This window comes from Trachemys scripta, chromosome 8 (genome assembly GCF_013100865.1).
Source record: "Trachemys scripta elegans isolate TJP31775 chromosome 8, CAS_Tse_1.0, whole genome shotgun sequence".
In the NCBI taxonomy this organism is placed as follows: Eukaryota; Metazoa; Chordata; order Testudines; family Emydidae; genus Trachemys; species Trachemys scripta.
Window position 1 is genome coordinate 50628450 of NC_048305.1, and position 19665 is coordinate 50648114.

Below are 19665 nucleotides of genomic sequence, written 5' to 3' on the forward strand. Positions count from 1 at the left end.
GTGTAAACCAGTATAGCTTCCCTGACATCAGTGGGACCCTGCCAACTCACACCAGCCAGGGATCCGGCCCAGGGGTTGGAGAGAGAGAGAGAGAGACGCACACTGTAAAAGCAGAAGTGATGGGGTGAAATTAAGCAAAGGAAAATTCTGAGCGAATATCAAGAAACGTTTCCTATCAGTCAGATCTATTAGACCGTGGACTAGGCTCCCGAGGGAAGCAGCTGGAGTCCCGTTGCTTGAGTCATTTGAAAGCTGGGCTAGACAAAGCACTGGAGAATGCAGCAGAGGGAACAACCCTGCGCTAGCCACGGAGGAAAGATGACCTAATAGGTTTTTCTAGCTCTAATTTCTATTATCCCTGCGGTCTACCTGAAGAGGTGTGTTAACCAGCAGCCTGGAAGATCTGCATTGCCTGGCTTTGATCTAGGAGGCTGAGAGAGTATGCTGCAGTAAGAAGTGATTCTCACCCACTAGGGCCAATTCTGCCCCTCACTCTGGTCCCTCTATACCCTGCCCCTTGTGAAACCCAACTCGGGGGGGGGTTGGGGGGGACAGGGAGAGGCACATCGGGGAGGGGTGGGGTGGGGGAGTAGCCCTTGCACTCAGCACTACAGACATTTTGGGCCATGGGACAGCCCACAGCCACCCCTGGAGAAGCTGCCCTAAGGTAAAGTCTTATACCCAGAGTATCCATTTATAGGAGGAATATTCTGTGAGGGAACCGATTTGAGAAGTGGAGAAAGGATCAAAGAGAGGGATTGACAAGCCCAAAATTTGCCTCCCCTTCTCTAGGATAAAGCATCCACGTGAGAGTGTGTGTGTGCGCACGTGTGTGAGAGAAAAAGAGTGTATTTGCATGTATTTTCAACACACTCAGCACTCCCCCCACCCCTCCATAAAAACAACCAAATCCAACTGCCCAGCAGCCTGCCAGCAGGATCAGAGCAGCCCACACAGCCCAGCACCAGGACCAAACCAACAGTTATCTGCAATAACAAACCAACATGCATGTGATGGGAAGGGAAAGAAAAATTTCTTTTCTGCAAAGAAACAGTTTTCACAGGGCCCGATCCAAAGCCGAGTGAAGTCCAGGGGATCCTTTCCTGTGACTTCAGTGTGCTTTGGATCAGGCCCGCCAACAAGCGTAAACACAGCCCACTAAACTTCAGACCCGGCGCAGTGTCACAACACGTGCCCCGGACAAGACACTGGCAGCCTCCCCCGTTTGAGATACTGCGAGGGGGAGGCATGGGAGACGCAAAGAGGAACATCTCTGCCTTCTAAGGGAAAGCAACGTTGGAATGCCATGGAGATCTACTGCCATTGGGTGCCAGTGGCTCTGCCCATGTGCCTCCCACAGCATCCAGTTCCACAAGCCACAGCACATGTTGTGTTATGAACAGCAAGGAATGCATGAAAATACGTGGCGGGCGGGGTGCGTAGGCGCAACCAGGGTACTGGTGGCTCTAGACCTTGTAGCAGCAGGGAGCTAGGCAATCAAGCCAGCATAGCGTCTCTCTGAAGTGCTACTAGGATCTCTATTGTATAGATGGGGCTCTGAGGCACAGAGAGGCTCAGGGACTTGCCCATGGGTAGGCAGGCAATCTGTGGTGGGGAGGGAATTGAAGCCAGATTCCCAGCTAGTGCCCTAACCACTGGACAATCCTTCCGGTCTGTAGCACTGCAAGACTAGACGCTGGGGAGACTGTGTGAAAATACTCTGCCTGTCTGTCTCAGTCAGAGACTGCAGAACACAGCCCTGATTTCCCCTCCGTGGCTCTGCGCCCTGATCTCAGCGAAAGAAAGAGAGAGCCTGCGAGCTTGTTGAAGAGCTCACAGCGGTCACACGGCATCAGCTAGTTAATGGTCACTCCGGTACACGCACAGCGCTGAGTGTCAGGGATGTGCAAACCTGCCGCCCCAACGGAGGAGTCGGCAGGGCAGTGAAAATAGAGGGAATTGCTCTAATTGCTGCTCAGAGCCACTATAATCCCAGCGCCTGGTTCTCCTTCCACTTAGGCTGAGGTCACACCAGAGTATCATGGGAATCCTGCCTGGTGTGACTGAAAGGAGAACAGAGCCCAAAACCCTGTGGGAGTCTAGCAGCCTCCAGATCGTCTGGGCTCTGCTCAGCTCAAGGAAGCTGATTGTTGTTCTACATCCCCTTCTGCAACAGGGGGTGACCCTGTTTGTGTAACACACACCCCACCCCACCACCAGAGTTCAGGGCCAGCAAGTCACAGGAGCCGATGCCTGGCCAGTTGCGCTCAGTGCAGGAACACTTCTGTCACTCATTTAATGTCACGGCCGGGGAGGAGGAAAAGAAGCCAGACACAAGGGACAAGAGAGGATTTGCCGCTAAGTCCAGGAAAACAGCGAGAGTCAGAGAGACAGACGCTCCCTCCTGACCTGGAGGGTGGTCACATGTACAGCTCTGGTCCCAGCTCACTCCTTACTCAGCAAGGGCTCCATCCTGCTGACAGAGCACCCTCAGTCTCCACTGAAGTCAGCACCTCACAGGAATGAGCCCCCAGTCTCTCAGGCCCAGATTCTCAAAAGTATTTAGGTCCCTGGTTCTCCCACTGATTACATTTAGGGGATCTGCCTGTTCCCTGTGGAAAGGTTAAAGATTAAAAGCCACCAGGCAGAGCTGGGATTTGGAGTAGCCACAGACTCTTGCAAGTGCCATATATGGTCGCTTGTATGTTTACTTCCTCCTCTTCCCTGCTGCTGGGCCCCCGGGGAGAGATGATGACTGTAGTGAATTGTTTGTTACATTTTCCATTCAGCTGCATCAGCAGTGCCAGGGGAGCTCAGCGCAGGACCCAGAGGAGGGGACAACCGCTCCCTGTTTGCACATGCAGAACCGACAGCAAAACAGCAGGGTGAAGCATGGGCCCTGGAGGGAGCCTGCCCGTGGCAGCACTCTCTGGGTGCAGCAGCTGCATGGCCTTAGGGCAAGAGGCCTGCCCTGGGCATTCTGAAGAGCAGCGGCCCCAGGCGACATGCACGAGGCTGGGGCACCGAGGACAATAGCGGAAGGGTGTTGGGCGACTGCATCGGAGCAGGTGAATTGGTGGCACACGTCCGGTTCTAGCTCTACAGCATTTTGGAGTCAGGGCTTCACAGCCACTTCCTATTTCTGCAGAGGGGCAGTCAGTCTCTAGAACCACAGAAATAAGAGATGCACCTGACGTATTCGCTCCTCTGTCTGATCCTCGGGGGCCAATGCAGGATTTCTAGATGCAGTCCTTTCTCCAGTGCTTTGACCTGGCCAGTTGGAAATCACCAGCAACAGGGTCTGGGCCAATTCTTTTGGGAGGCTATATGCAGCCAGGGGCGGCTCTAGGTACCAGCAAAGCAAGCACGTGCTTGGGGCAGCCCATTTGCAGGGGCGGCAGAGATCCAGCATGGGAGCTGAGAACCAACAGGGGGCCCTGGGAGCTGTAGTTCCTTGGTTAGCTCCCTGCCTATAGAACCAGCCCTGGAGCAGGGAAAGAACTACATTTCCCAGCATTCACTTTGCCGCTACCAACAGGAAAGAGGGGGAGGGAGTGAGGAAGCTGAGACCTCACTCTGCAGCCTGCAGTGAATGGAGAGCTGCACTGTGAGTAGGGATACCATATTTTAACATTCAAAAAATAGGACACTCCATGGGGAGGGAAGGTAGCCCCACCCTGCCACCATCCACTCCCTCCAACTGCCCCCCACAGGAACCCCAACCCATCCAACCCCCCTGCTCCCTGTCCCCTGATCACCCCCTCCCAGGACCCCTGCCCCAACTGCCCCCCAGGACTCCACCCCCTATCTAAGCCTCCCTTCTCCTTGTCCCCAACTGCCCCCTCCTGAGACCCCTCCCAACTTCCCCCCTAGGATCCCACCCCCTACCTGTCCCCTGACAAACCCCTGGGACTCCCATGCCTATCCAACTGCTGCCTGTCTGCTGACTGCCCCCCTCCCCGAAGCCCTGACCCATCTAGCCCCCCCTTCTCCCTGCCCCTGACTGCCCCCCCAAACCTCCACCCCATCCAACCCTCCCTGTCCCTTGACTGTCCCCTGGACCCCCCTACCCCTTCTCCAACACCCCAGCCCCCTTACCGGGCCACTCAGACCAGCATATCTGGCTTCGCGCAGCGCCAGACACGCTGCTGCATACATGCTGCCGTGCTCCCCTGCGGAGCCACAGCCCCCCGCAACATCTGCCCTCCAGATTTGAACATCTCAAAATTCAGGAGTGCTCAAGCTCAGTTTGGGCAGCTGTTACTTCATTTCCCCCAAATCAAATATACTGATCCACTGTAACTTGCTGTAGAAAAAGTAGGATAAAATTGAGCAAGAAATGCTTCCCAGTGGTTATTAGGACTGGAATTGCTATTTTCAACAGCCATTGCTTTTTGTTTGTTTGTTTCTTTAAAAGGAAGACATTGACATTGCATTGGCAAATTCCCCATAGAAAGAAAGAGTGGAACAAAAGAATAATAAAGGCACCTCAACTTTTCCTCATTTATGTAGGACAGTCTTATAATATGCATCCAGATATCCTCCAATCACACAAGCTGAAAATTGTTCCACTTCATGCAGTTCTGTAACCATATGGGAACCAATCCTGTTTGTGTTCTGTGCACACCTAAAATTCCTGCTGAATGACCCGCCCTGGGAGCGAGTTACCAGTGATCCAGGGCTGCGGCGGAAGGAGGGTGCAGGGCGGGGGGGTGAAAGCCCAGGGTGGGGGCAGCAGGGGGGTGTGGCGAGGAGCCCAGGGCTGGGACGGGGGGCAGCCAAAATTTTTTTTGCTTGGGGCGGCAAAAAACCTAGAGCCGGCCCTGTATACAGCCCAGTAGATCTCTCCATTAGGAAAGCCTCCTGATGTTCGGCCAAAAAAGGGCCTTGGTTAATTTCATTTGGGCACTTGGTACTATGGAAAAGGCTGGGGTAGATTACTCCTAGCTATAGCTTGCAAAATGCTCCACGGCTCAGAACCTTTTAAATACGAGACAGATACTTGATCCACGAGGCCAGCGTCTCCAACTGTTTCTCACTCACTAGCGCACATCCAACCTATTTCAGGGATGACCCAAGCCAGAGTCTTTTCAAGTTTGGCCCTACTCTAAAACCCCCCACCAACCATCCAGCTGTTTATTGTCTTCCTGCGACTCCATAACCAGATCTGCTCAATTGACAAGGAAAAGGGATTTGTATGTGAGATAACCGCTCAACCTCTGCCCAGGATCCATAATGGCCAATTGTTAACCTCTTACACTGATGAGCGTTGACTCCAAGGGGCTGTACCTGAGTAACGGAAGGCCCAGTTCCTGAACTCTGATGACTATGGGGGAATTGCAGCTCCCCTTTCAATAATAAGTTCCCAGCCCTGCTGGTTGAGGAGAAAAGCTTGACAACATGGCCAGAGTGCACCCCAAAGGTGCAAAGAAAGAACCTCCCACTGGATGATTTTTTTCAATCTCCTGATTTTTAAGCCAGACTCATGAGCCTTCTGGGCCTGACATATGCCGGTTTGGCACTTGTGATTGGCAGTAACGGCTTGCCAGCAATGAAGGGGTTCACACTCCAGCCCTAAACAAAGCCAGCTTTTCTGGCTCATGCATCGCCCCCTGCAAGGAAAATACTGCCACTGGAACCTAGTGAACAATTTGACTGACAATACATGAGCAAGAATAGAATCCGGCTCCATGTCTGATAGCTCCACTGGGCCTGCAGGGCTGCAGGGGGGAGGAACAACACACCTTCCCCGCAACCCTTCACTGGGCCGCTGGGAAAGAAACTGCTTCCAGGTTGGAAAAAGAGAATCAGAAAGTGCTGGGATTCACTGAAAATCAGCCATGTCTAAGAGGAAGAGGCATCTCTGCTGACAGCTCCCCCTTCTGCCATGCAGCATGTCCAGGAGGCCCCAGGACTCTTTACACCATTGATCCCTCTCCTCCTTTGGAGACCCTGAGCCCCACCCTCCTTTTCTCCTCCAGAGGCCCCTGCTTCTCTCTCATATGAGGTGCTCCAAGATCTTTAGCTGCCCTGAAGCTTCCCAGTGTTGGTCTCCCTCCACCTTCTGACTTTCCCTTCTCCTCGGACCTCCCTACCCTTGTGCCCCAGACCCCCAGCTCTGGGGAACCCCGATTCCAGTCCCCACTTCTGAGGTTTGGGCACCACAATGATGGTGGGGAACAGCTCTGAGCCAACTGACTCTTGGCCAGGGCGCTCTCCGCCCTCAACGCCTGCTCCCCAGAGAGGGGCCTGATCCGGAGAGGTGCTCTATGCCTGGGACATCCCACTGAAGGCAGTGGGCACTGAGGGTGCATGGCTCAGGATCAGGCCTACAGAGAGGAAGGAGGAGCAAGGGGTAGTGAACACAGAGCCTGATCCAGAGCCCCTTGAAATCAGTGAGAGTCTTTCCGTTGACTTCAGTGTGCATTGGCCCAGGCCCAGGTGGCTGGAGTAGAGAAAGGGCAGTACGTCAGCTGCTAGCGCGTTGCCAGCCCCGGGGCAGGAGGTGTCATTAGTGAAGTAATCCCCTGGATGTGCAGCTGAAAATACCAGAGAAGCTGGTGGGAGGCCAGAGATTCAGCATTTCTGCACCTTTAACAACATGCAGTAGGCTGTCAGACAACAGCCATCACTGTGTGCGGAGGGTGACTGTCCTCACACCCTCCACACCTTCCTCCAGCTGCCCCCTTTAGTCCTGCGCTTGCACCAGGGGAAGCCTAGGTATTTTGTGAAAGCGAGACCTGTGGTGACAAAGCCCTGGAAATCTCTCCTTGGCTACGCATTGTTCAGATGTCGACCCTTTACCCCACCCCTCCTCAGAAGAAGCCGTAGGCTGGAACAGAGGTCAGGGTTGGCGAGCTGTGAGGGGCTTTGTACTGGGAGAACTGGGGTGCTGCAGGGCAGAAATGAAGTGCAAAGACAGAGAGCTGTGAGGGAGGATAGAACAACAGGCGGTATTGAAGGCATGATTGAGATTCATGAGAAGAACTACGTGGGGCCCCCGAATTGGATTAGCAGGGGGTGTTGAATGCTACGATTGACATGCATTAGCAGAGCTGCATGGAGGCCCAGGACGCATCGCAGTGGGATGCTGTCGGTCTGGATTGACATGCATTAGCGGCGCTGCGAGAGGGCCTGGCACTGGAATGGCAGGGCTGCTGCAGGTAATAATGGAGACATATTATTAGAGCTGCATGGGGGCCGAGGACTGGCATATCAGTGGGGTTTCGGATCAGGAGTGAGAGGCACTGGCAGAGCTGGGCGAGCTCGAGCATCTGCCTGCTGTAAATGTTGCTCATGACTCACAAGAAAGTTTGCTAAACATATGGAAATAATTCTTAATATCACATCGCCCAGATGGTTTTGATGGGGAACATATTTGCTAGAACAGTAGATCAAAAGCCCTTATATGGTTTGGGCCACTTCTTGAGAGAGAGATTCCCCCCTCTTCACCAGGGACGCTTCCCCCTCCCAGCCTCCAACCCCAATCCCACATGCTCAGACAGGAAAAAACATTAGGACAGTATTAAGGAGGCAGATTGTAAATAAACTCCCTTAAATCTGATGGCTCCAGTCTATATCTGTTCTGTTTATTTCCTTTTTCAGGGGGTGGGACACTGTTCTATTGGTCCCCAAAATCCCTTTGTCTCCTGCCACCCCCATAAGAATAGCTCTTGTATAGACGGGTCATGCATACATGCAGACGTCTCCAGGGGAAGGGAACTATTGTTAGTCATAATAAGTGGGGGAAGCAGAGGTAGAGAGAAGGGAAAGGGTTTGGCTAAGGTCACACTGGTGCAGGGGCAGAACCAGGGATGGAAACCAAATCTCCCGATTCCTAGCCCTTTGCCCTAGCCACTAATCTGTCCAGGTTACTTGATAGTTTGCTCCTCTCCTTTGTGTTTGTTGCATCTACAGTTTGAGGTCATCTACCAATTAGATTGACTTCACCTGCCAGAAGAGCCCAAAGCCAGACATGAAGCAGCCGTGCAGATGGGGGCTTGTTGTTTTGAGCTTAGTTGGTCAAAATCTCCTGGCACCATAAAAAGAGCCCGGGGATGAGCCATAGCAAGCAGGAATTGCCTTGAAAACCCTATCTCAGCAGCTTCCATGTAAAATCAATAGCAAAGCCCCTAGCAGACTTCATGGAGTGTCTGGCAGTTCTCGCTTTACTGGGTCAGAACTCTGCTTGGCTTAGGGTTTTTTTTTTAAGGGGGGTTGGATTCAAAAGTGTTTGAATTGGGACCGTCACTTATGGTGGAAAGGCTTTCTCAGAGATGACATCCTTGCAGTGTTTCCTAAAGACGGTCAGAGTTGGGGTTCCTCTAGAAGGTTGTTCCATAGCTAGAACCTCTCCCCCGGCAGACACTCCGTCATTGTGACAATAGCAACTTCATAGACCTCTGGCACAGGGACAGGCACGGCCAGCAAATGCCTCCTTTATGGCCCAGCTACATGCCAGCAAGTGCCTCCCACTATGTACTTTTACACCCCTGCACTTATTTCAGCTAAAAAGAGAGCCCGAGTCAAAAGTGTTGGTTTGAACTCTTCTTTGTTCTGTAGATATTTTTAGTCCTCACCGCCTAAGAAAAACCCCTAATAAGGAAGAAAATGTTCTATTCACAGTCCGATTCTGCTGAGCAGCAGGCCCTGAACCTTGTAACTCACCATCTTCAGCCAACCCGCCCCCATCGAACAAGCAGGAAACGCTGACTCACAAAGCAAAACTCCTACCTAGCATCCATTCCGGGGGGGCACTCAAATCCCACGTGGAATGTCTGTTACCAAGTAAGAAGACAGACTCATCACACGTCCTCCTGAATCCACCACAGGACGCAGGGCTGGCTCCAGCTTTTTTGCCGCTCCAAGCGGCAAAGCCACAAAAAAAAAAAAAAAGATAAAGCCGTGATTGGCGGCACTTCGGCAGCAGCTCTACCGCACCGCTTCATTCTTTGGTGGCAATTTGGCGGCGGGTCCTTCCCTCTGAGAGGGAGTGAGGGACCCGCTGCCAAATTGCTGCCGAAGACCCGGACGTGCCGCCCCTTTCCAATGGCCGCCCCAAGCACCTGCTTCCTTTGCTGGTGCCTGGAGCCGGCCTTGGCAGGATGACCCCTATTGGGTCACTCCCTGCCAAGGGGCCATGAGGGTCTTCCTTTGAGGTCAGCTCTGGTTATGAGCAAAATGCTGACCCAGCCAGCCACCAGAGGGATGGGAGACTTTGGTCTCTCACTAAGGCTGCTCCAGTATCAGATCCCTTGTTGGCAGAACCAATACAGTGTAAATAAAGGCTGCCACTAGTCGCAGAACCCGGTTGTCAGTCAAGCTGGTTCTGCAACAGGCTGGATCTTCTGGGGACCAGCCTTCCAACTAGGTCACCTTTCAAGTTCAGGCCCCTTCCAGGATAACAGAAGTCTTGTTCTTCCACCCACCTTGTGGGCTTAGTTCTCTGCTCCTTCTAGGCTATCTTGAAGGCTTTCTGTCTTTTTTAGAGACTTGGATCCCAGGATGCTTCCTTTGGAGTCTCTCTCAGAGTCTATCACTCGTTGGAGTTCCCTGCTCTTTGCCCTCTACTCCCACAGGCCTGTAGAGTTCTTGCTCCTTTAGCAGGGCACTTTCTCCACAGAGGCTCTTTCTCTCCTAGCAGCTTTCTCCCACTGCCTTCCCTCCCTGTGGAGCCCACAAGCTTCTCTCAGGGACCTTCCTGCAGGCCATATCTCAGGGACCTACGCTGCACCCTGCCCCCTGCCAGAGGAGCCTGCTTTCTGCGGTCACTACCACAGCTTGCTCCCAGAACTGTGCCTCTCAAGCCTCTTTACAAAGCCCAGCTGTTTGCCATACTCACACCCGCCCCATTAGTCCCACCTCCTCAGGAGGAGAGGCAGCTAATTATGGCACAGATGGGGCTAACTGGACAGGGCCAGCTGACCCTTAAAGCGACAGGCTGCCCTATTAGACAGATAAAGGGGCCCCTCAATCCCATTTTACCTGCCCTTCTCTATGTGCTAATGCACTTAGGAAATGGTTGTGAAAGAGGATTTCTTTGCCTGCCTGGACTGGACATCGGGTACCATCCCCAGGAAAAGAAGACGCTCAGGACCAAATTGTCAAGTGCTCAGCACCCTCCCGTGAGAGTGACCTTTACAAAGCACTTGCCACCCAGCCACTCCCAGAGGGATGCTCCTGGCCCAATTTTCTAACCACTTTGGTGCTTAAATGGAAGCGCTGCTTTGCAGAGCTCTGGCCTTGGTTGGAAGTGATACACGTTTCTTCAACAGTTTATTGGTTTGTTTGGTTTTCTGGCTGTCTGGGTTTTTTTTATTTGTCTAGTTGCTTTGGCAGTCAGGGCTGCGATGCTGACACATTGTTCCCCTCACTGTTACTGAGCGTTTCATTTCCTCAACAATCAGAACCCTGGACCAAAGGACTTAGCTGGGCGCAGTAGGTTTGTGCAGAGTAAGCACATGCTAGATAGCGGCTTTCGGGACTGTGCACCCCGTCCAGAGCACGAGTCCACTCCTCTGTGTGCATGGCAGGTCCAGTCAGAGGGTAGGAGCATCCATGCAGCAAAGGAGGAAAGGTCGGGAAGCGTGTCACAGAATTGAGGAGCAAGGTAGCAGCTGAGCGTGGTTTGGGATACAGTGATGCTAAAGGGAACTGGTCCCCAAGCAAGTAGCTATGACTCCTCGGGGTTGGATGCACACCCTGAGATAGGACGATAGGTCTCAGCTCCTAAATCCATGGAAGCCCATTGAAATCTCCACTGGAGCTGCCCAAGAGGTCACATCCATAGTGACACATTGCAAAAATGCCTTGTGGCAGGATGGACAAGGAGCTTCCTTTGGGCCAGGCCTGTCTTGGAAGGTCACCATAGGCACCATTTTGCCAAATGGCAGGGCGTTTAGTGAACTGGATGAAACTGGGAGGAGTGACACGCCCGATGCCCTCTGGAATCTGTCAAAGTGGTATTGCATTTTGCAGCTTTGTCCCCAGACCCTGTGAATTCCCCCTGTCCTGGAGCCCTGCACCTTCTCCCTTTGCATCTTTCTACACCACCAACATCACCATCCCACAGCCGAGACCCGGAGCACTCTGGTCAGCAGCCACAGCTCAAGGCCAGAACAGGGCCAGGAGAAGGAATTTCCCCTACTCATGGGAGCTGAGCTACGCTGGTGGGGCAGCATGGGGCAAGCCTGTCCTGATATTGCCCAGTGGTAGTTGTTCTGGTAAAGAGAGGACTTTGGAGTCCAGCACCTTTCACCAGTGCCAAACACACTGACAAGTGCCAAACTCAGGGTAGAACAAACAGCCACCGACAGGGTTCAGACCTAGCTATTTGCCTGCCATGTGTTTCTCCCCAGTACCTAGCATAAGAGCATGTAGGCTACCAGTGGGTTCTCTGCCTGTCGGTCTCTCTCACTAACGCCCTTCCCCTCGTGCCGTTGCAGCGCCGGAGGTCCTGAGGAGCGCCGAGGGGGAGAGAGTGGCGAGAGAATGAAGAAGCCAACCGCGCAGGAGAAGCATGAGGTGGCAGCAGTTTGAAGGGCTCCGGCTGATGGTCCCATGGGCATTGCCGCTATTGGTCCTGAGTCTGTGCTGCCGGGGGTTGGTAGCCGCCGCCGCTGCCGGCCCGGTGCCTGACCAGCATGCCGCCTCCTCCTCCCCCGGCCAGGCGCCGCTGGACTGGCTGCTCACCGACCGGGGACCATTTCACCGAGCTCAGGAATACACCGACTTCGCCGAGCGCTACCGGCAGGGTTTCACCACCAGGTACAGGATCTACAGGTGAGAGGGGGAGCTGGCATTCCTTCCCTAGCGGGCTGTCTCTCTACAGGGGCGAGGTGAATGCGCTCGGAGAGGAGGGGAGAAAAGAGAGACAGGGTGGGGCAGGCAAAAATGACGAGCTAGCATGTGTATGCGCACGTGTGTGCATTGCTGCCCTCTAGTGGAATAGAACAGATCTGCTCAGATAGGAGTGCTGTTCACCTCTTAATTCCCATGTAAGCCCCCATGGGGTGAATCTTCCCCCATCGCCCTCCCATGAATTGGGTGATTGCAAACAGATCCTGGCAAATCCTCAGGAGCCACTGTCCCAACTCTGCTGCTCTGATGCGCATTTGTACATTACCACTGGGGATAACGCTAGAAGATCACCCAGTGTGAGCCAAACTCTGCCTTCTCAATGACACACACACGGCTGCAAGTGGTGTTTGGCCATGGATTTGCAGTTTAAATAGAAAGGATCAAATTCATTAAAGCCAGGGCTGGATTAGGCCCAAGGAGTTTCCAAAGCAAATACACCCGACCCTTGCTAACCGCCCTGCTATACTCCACTGACCACCCTGGGGCTTCAGCCGACTGAGAGGTGGAGCTAGTTAACAAGGAAATATTGTCATACATAATTGAACCCCTTTTGTCTAAATAACTGAACGAAGCCTGTTTGGGGGTGCTAGATCTCAGGATGGGTTTTTAGGTATTGTCTTTGTTCATTTACTCATGGAGTCACTAACTCTGGCAAAGCCTGTCCCAGTCAGACATGAGCTTTTAGGCCAGGCTGTTCAGACCCAATGCTCCTCAGGATGGAGACTGGCTTGCACTATGGGCTGGTTACGGTGAGGCCCTAATCTCAGTTGCAGCCTCTAGCCTCTCTTCTACTAGAAATAAACAACGCCAACAGGCCAGATTCTCAGATCTTCCGTCCTTGGGTGCCGCTCAGGGGATGCCAAGGGAGAAGAAACCGCCCTCCATGCTTTCTTGGGGATATCCCAAGTAGTGCAGAGGGCATGTCAATGTAAAGGTGGAAGGAAGCAGCAAGTGGAGTGACCAATATGCCTAGTCCTTTGGCAGTTTCCAGCTGCCATGTGGTCCCTATGGGCCATAGCCAGCTGGTGCAGTTTGATGCTGCTCTAAGCTGTTCTGAGTCCAAGGGCAGAGATTCAGGAAGCTGTAACTGGCCACAACTGGCTCCCAAAAGCTCTCCTCCTCCCCCTTTCCACTATACTCAGCATAATCTGGGCCAGCAAGTGCAAATCAATGAGGCTTCAGTGTCATTCACCTCACCAGCTGGCACAGAGCTGATCCCAGGGCAGGAGCAAGATGAATTCTAATGGGTCCAGTAGCGAGCCAGGCCTTGGAATCCAGAGCAGGCAGCTCAATGCACAAGCGGGTTGAACCAAAGCTAAATGTGATTGAGAAACAAAACAGGCAGGCAAATAACCCCGCGATGCCGTCAGACCTTACTGTGACTTCAGAGAGCACTGGAAAAGACGTGCTATTTATAGGCCATCCTGATTGCATATGTAGAGCAAACAGGGGACAGGTTATTCATGGAGCTTATGGCAGAAGGGGGGCTGTGGTGCTGAGCCTTGCAGGAGCAAGTCAGGCAGTGTGATGGGCTTTGATAAAGGGCTGGATCATTTTATAGGCAGCAATAACAGTTATAGCTCCAATAACACCACTTTTCATGTCTCTAGCCTGGCCATCTGAGCATCTCTGAGTGCTTGGCCAGCTCCCAGAATACAATCTTTCAACGCCCTTGTGCGCAGCAGGGAAAGGCTGGTTAGCATGTCGTTCTCGCAGCGACGGGCCAGGGTGGGTGCTTGGCACAATGGCCTGCGTTGAGGGGCCACCTGGAGCTGTATTACCTCAGGGAGAGATTTGGCTTGGGAAAGTACAGCCCTTCCTCCAACTTGGGGTTTGAGCCTGGGACTTACAAAGCTAAAAGCATGAGAGGCTATAGTAGGGCCATTAGCCTCTGATGTGGAGCAGCCACTAGAGGGGGACATAGAGCCCCATTCGCTCCATGGGTTACACATGCACTGTCCCTGTACCATCTCTTAGAATGGTTTAAAATATTCCTCCTCTCCCCCCCCCCCCTCCAATCTGCCCAGCCAGCTGCAGTGATCAGTAAAGAGGGGAAATGGAGCCCTGGCTTCCCTCTTCCATGTCCCTAGGGGTTGGTAGGAGGGAGTGCTCCTTCCACTGTCCTGAGCACAGGGGCTGTGATACTTCCTTACCCTTGCACACTGGACACAAGGCAGGGGAAAGATGGCTCCTTGCTCCAGTCTAGCCTTGGGTCAGCAATTAGGAAAAGGCTGCCCCATTCTATCCAAGTGAAACCCAGGCGTCTCACAGGATTCCTCCAGGAGAGAAAGAAGAGACAAGGCATCTTCACCCTGCTGCCGCACACAAAGGGTTAATTTCTACACCCTTTCAGAAGAGCAGATTCTGGAGAGAAGGCGGGTTGCAAAAACCATGGTTGTCTGTGAGGCACAGAGAGAGTGTCTGCTGGGGGCAGGGATGGGGGGAGAAAAGAAAAGAAAAGAAAAGATGACTATTTGAAGGCAATCAACATCTTGCTTTCAGCATTGGGAAAACTCTGCTTTAATCTGCCACGGCTGTCACTGCAGTGCCAGAGCGCGTTTGGGTGACAGAAGTGGGGAAAGGAGCTGCTTGTTAGCACCAGTGTACAGAGGGCAGGGGACCCAGGGCTGGGTGGCTACTGGGGAGGACATTGCTCACTGGGAAAGCATGAGCACAAAACTATTGGGGAAGTGAAATCTGCGTGGTGTTTTGTGCACCTGTCCAGTCACCTGCTGGAAGCTCAGCTGGATTCCTCACTGGCACAGGGAATTCCTGACTTCCTCACACCAGGGGTGAAATGGACATGGCCTGTATGTCACTTTTAGCCCTGCTTAAGTCCTCAGGCTTCAGTGGTGCCTAGGCTTTGTGCTGGTCTCCTGCATAGGGCGTCGTGGATTTCACCCTTAAATAGCTCTTCTGCTGACCTATTTTCCTGCCTGGTTCAGCCATGGCCCGCCCCAGACATCTGGAGTAAATGACAGGAGTGTTGGGAAGCACATGGGCTTGGGGTTGATGGAACTGACTCCCCTTGCCCTGGCCCTCAGGTGGGCTGTGGTAAGTGGCGACCCAAAGTCATAACCCCAGGATCGATGTGGTGGCCTCAGGGCCGGCTCTAACTTTTTTGCTGCCCCAAGCAGCAAAAAAAAGTGCCGCCCCCGCCGAGCGCCGCGCCGCACCCCCGCCGGAACCCGCCCCCCCCGCCGCGCGCCCCCCGGACCCCCCCCCCCAGCGCCGCCCCCCCCACCGAGCGCCGTGCCGCCGGAGCACCCCCCTCCCCGCGGAATGCTGCGCCGCGCTCCCCCCGCCGCCCTTTACCAGGTGCCGCCCCAAGCATGTGCTTGGTTGCCTGGTGCCTGGAGCCGGCCCTGGGTGGCCTATGGGAAAGGATTCTGGCGGGTCTCCGTTCAATTCTGAACCAGCAGAGTCTATGTCACAAAGCCCAGGCGACCCTCAGAATGGGAGCTAGCACAGAATCAATGGAGACCAATCTAATCTACACCCTCCTCCCTAGAGGTATTGTATAGAGATTGGCTAGCGCTTCAAAGGTAAATTCCCTGAACATTTCATCCACACTGAACATGCTCCAACCTGGGGCCGAGCAGGACTTTTGCTGCAACTGCAGCTCCAGGCTGCTACAGGCCGGGCCTGGCCAGAATGGGCACTGGAACCGAGAGCAGGGATCTGGGCTCTCCTGTGCTCTCCATGACCTCCCTGCTCGGCCTAGCCTCCACAGCGGAGGAAGCTGCCTGGTTTGAATACAGAGGGGACAAGCGGCAGACCTGAGGGAGTAGATTGGGACCAGGAGCCTTGGGAGGAGACTGGGACTAGAGGGGAGGGAAAATGTGACTGGTAGTTGGGATGGGGGGGAAAGACTGGGAGTGGCTAGGCAAGGAAACTGGAGTGGGAGCCAGGAGAGACTGGAGCTGAGGAAGGAAATGAGGGAGAGACTGGGAACCAGTGGGTGTGAGGGGGAACTGAGATCAGATGATGAGCTGGGTCAGGGAGCCACTCGGGACAGGGGAAGTGGGCAAGTTGGCAGGGGCTGACTGGAGGCTAAAGCCAGAGGAGAGAAGACAGATTGGATTAAGAGTTGGGAGAGGTGAACTCAGACTGGCTGAGCAAGGAAACTGGGACTGGGATGAGAGGCCTGAGAGTGGAGACTGGGATTAGCGATGTGGGGCAAACTGAACTGGAATTAGGAGCCAGGAGTGGGGAAGAAACAGGACTGGGACAGGGACAGATTGGAGGGAAGGGTGCAAAACGGTCAAGCTTGGGGCGGTGGGGAAACAGATGCAGAAGAGTCTGTGCCCACTAGAGCACACACCCCTCCAGAGCCTGGAATGGAGCCCAAAATTCCTGAGCCATGTCATTCCTCCGCTGTCAGCAAAGAGTTGTGAAACCCACTGGCAAGTTGTCCCATTCCCCCCTTCTAGTGCTGGTCCAGAAAGAGGTTAATATACTAATACTGCTATCCACCTACTAATACTACAGTTCCTCCATCAGCTCCAGTGGCAGAGATCTATGTGCGGGAGCGAAGGGTTCCAACCCTGCTGATTCCGAGATTCCAAGGCCAGAAAGGAACACCGGATCATCTAGTCTGACCTCCTGTGTAACACAGGCCAGAGAACTTCCCCAAAAACAATTCTGAGAGCAGAGCTTTTAGCAAAACACCCAAAGACCTAAAGATTTCCAGTGATGGAGCATCCACCATTACCCCTTAGAAGTTGTTTCAATGCTTAATTACCCTCACTATTAAAAATACACACATTTCCAGTCTGAATTTGTCTAGCTTCCGCTTCTTGTTATCCCTTTCTCTGCACAACTGAAGAGCCCATTAGCCAATATTTGTTCACCAGGCTGGTACTTATACACTGTGATCAAGTCATCCTTTAACCTTCTCTTTATTAAGCTAAATAGATTGAGCTCTTTGAGTCTGTCACTGTAAGGCATGTTTTCTAATCCTCTAATCATTCTCATGGCTTTTCTCTGAATCCTCTCCGATTTATCAACATCCTTCTTGATTTGTGGACACAAGAACTGGACACAGGATTCCAGCAGTGGTCACACCAGTGCCAAATACGGGGTAAAATAACCTCGCTACTCCTACTTGTGATTCTGTTTATGCATCCAAAGATAGCATTAGCCCTTTTTGCAACAGCCTTGCACTGGGAGCTCATGTTCAGCTGATTATCCACCATAACCCCCAAATCTTTTTCAGAGTCTCTGCTTCCCAGGGCAGAGTGCCCCATCCTGTAAGTATGGCCTATGTTCTTTGTTCCTAGAGGTACCCATTTACATTTAGCTTTGTTAAAACTCATATTGTTTGCTTGTGCCCTGCTTGCCAAGCGATTCAGAGCACTCTGTGTCAGTGACCTGTCCTCTTCATTATTTACCACTCCCTCAATTTTTGGGTCATCTGCAAACTTTATCAGTGATGATTTTATGTTTTCTTCCAAGTCATTGATAAAAATGTTGGGGCCAAGAACTGATCCCCAGAGGAGCTCACTAGAAACACACCTGCTCGATGATGATTCAGTGTATACAGTTATATTTGAGATCTATCAGTTAGCCAGTTTTTAATCCATTCAAATTGTGCCATATTTATTTGATCCCATTCTAGTTTTGTAATCAAAATGTTGTGTGGTATCAAGTCAAATGCCTTACAAAAGTCTAAGTATATTGCATCAACACTATTATCAACTGAATGTGTAATCCCATCAAAAAATATATCCAGATTCGTTTGACAGAATCTGTTTTCCACAAACCCATGTTGATTGGCATTAATTATATTACCCTCCTTTAGTTCTTAATTAATTGGGTCTCGTATTAGCCGCTCCATTATTTTATGTGGGCGTGATGTCAGACTGCAATGAATCATATGGGGTGTCAATATGATGCCACGTGACAGAATTTCTGTTTGTTCTGTTTGCTTTTTTAAAAACCCAGGAAATCACACACATTAAAAATAACTTAGGTTGCAAAGTCAAGCACTCAAAAGTTAGGAAATTCCAGTATTAAGTTTGGTGTGTAATCTTAATTTGGCACCCTTGTGCAAATGCATTATGATACCATTGTTAATTACAGGATCACATACATTTTTTTTCCACAAAACCCTTGCCTCATTTGGTATGTGGCATGGATCTGCTCTGGAGACTAATCAGGCTGTGTAGTGAAGGAGGCCGTTGCCTGTAGGACCTTGCTTCATTTGTTGCAGAATTGGGAATGGTGTAGTGAAGGAGACAGGGGATTGCAAGAAGAGAAAGAATGGTTTTATGGCTAAGGCAGTGAGATGCTGCCCTGGATAACTGAATTCTATCCCCTCCTCTGCCACAGAGATTCTGTGTGATGCTGGGCAAGTCACCTAAACCCAACTTTTCACAGAGGGCCACTAATTATGTATTCCTCATTTTCTTGGGTGCCCAAATTGAGATCCTGTGATCTGATTTGCAGAAGCACTGAGTATGCACCGCTGCAACTAAAGTCAATGGGCTGTGCTTTAAACACATAATGTACTATAAATTAATACTAAGTTCTCTAAAAAACCGGGCCCTAGGTATCTATTAAATTAGTGATTATTTTTTACTTTAATCTCTGTGTGCTCCTAATCTGGAAAATGGAGATAATACTCCCTTATCTCACAGGGGTATTGTGACAATGAATTAATATTTGTGAAGCACTCCTATACTGTAGTGACAAGCACCACAGAGAAGCCCATTTAATTAATAATTCTGTCTTCAGACAGGGTTGGAATAGTGTGCAGTAAATAAGGCCTGAGGCTACCCATTGAACAATGAGGAGAAAACAAAATATTGGCTAGCTGCTCCTTCAGTGAGCACTGTCCATCCTGTGCATTGAAGGAGACAGGACTCGGGAGGAAAAAATAGTATGTGATCACATAATTAAAGACTGTACCATACAGCATACACACAGGGGGCCAAAATAAGGTGAGACAGGCAACCTTAATTCTAGCATTTCCTAACTTTTGAACAATTGACTTTGCAACCTTAATAATGTTCTTTTAATGGAGGTTTTTGTGGTGTAGTAATTATTTATATTGCAACAGTCACAGACTAGGACCCCATTTTGTGGGCAAGGTATAATACAATGTATTATATTATTACATTCATGTAAATATCACAGGCCCAGGGCTTTTTTTGAAGTTATCCATTTTTCAGGACAACCCCAAATCCAAACATGTCCAAGTTTTCATTTTCCCCTTTATTTCTCTCTCTTTCTCTTCCCTTTTTAGTGGCAAAATGAAAAAGAGGGCAAAACACAGAAAACAAACCACCCCCCGGTTCCCAAAAACTGGAGGAAAAAGTGAAAAATTTTGAAACCAAAATAACTTTAAATACAGATTTTCACAAAATATTCCAAAGAAATGAAAACCCTTTAGAACCCGTCAAAAGAAAAATTGTTTAGAAAATTTTGAAAACACTCATGAAAAAAATCTTTCCCTTCTTTCAACCAGCTCTTGCACTAGCCATGAATGAGCAGAACAGCCTGGGGAACTATTAATTGAAGGTCAGCTCTAGCTGGGGAGGCGTGTACTGGAAACAGTGAGAATTCCAGTTAGAGGGGGGTGATGACACCAGTTGGGTTTGCTGATTAATAACACCCTAGCAGCCTTTAACCTCGGGAGGCTGTTCAGATAGACACTGATGGGCTTTTTTCTCCCTTTTTGCTCACTGTCCTCTTCCTTCTCCCATCCACCCACCCACAATTAGATGCATCTGATGTTTCTAGCCAGCAGAAAACTTAGGGCTGGAATAGCAGGGGTCATGATGGAAGCACTTTGGCAGAGCT

General features: G+C 51.4%; 1 protein-coding gene across 1 annotated transcript in view; it reads left to right on the forward strand.

The window, feature by feature from the left end:
- Positions 1-19665, forward strand: part of BRINP2 (BMP/retinoic acid inducible neural specific 2) — a 55977-nt gene that overhangs the window by 14371 nt on the left and 21941 nt on the right. Inside the window, exon 2 of the mRNA XM_034779289.1 lies at positions 11445-11781. Within this exon, the coding sequence (XP_034635180.1) occupies positions 11519-11781 (263 nt within the window). The 5' untranslated portion in view covers positions 11445-11518. The remainder of the gene's footprint in view (positions 1-11444; positions 11782-19665) is intronic.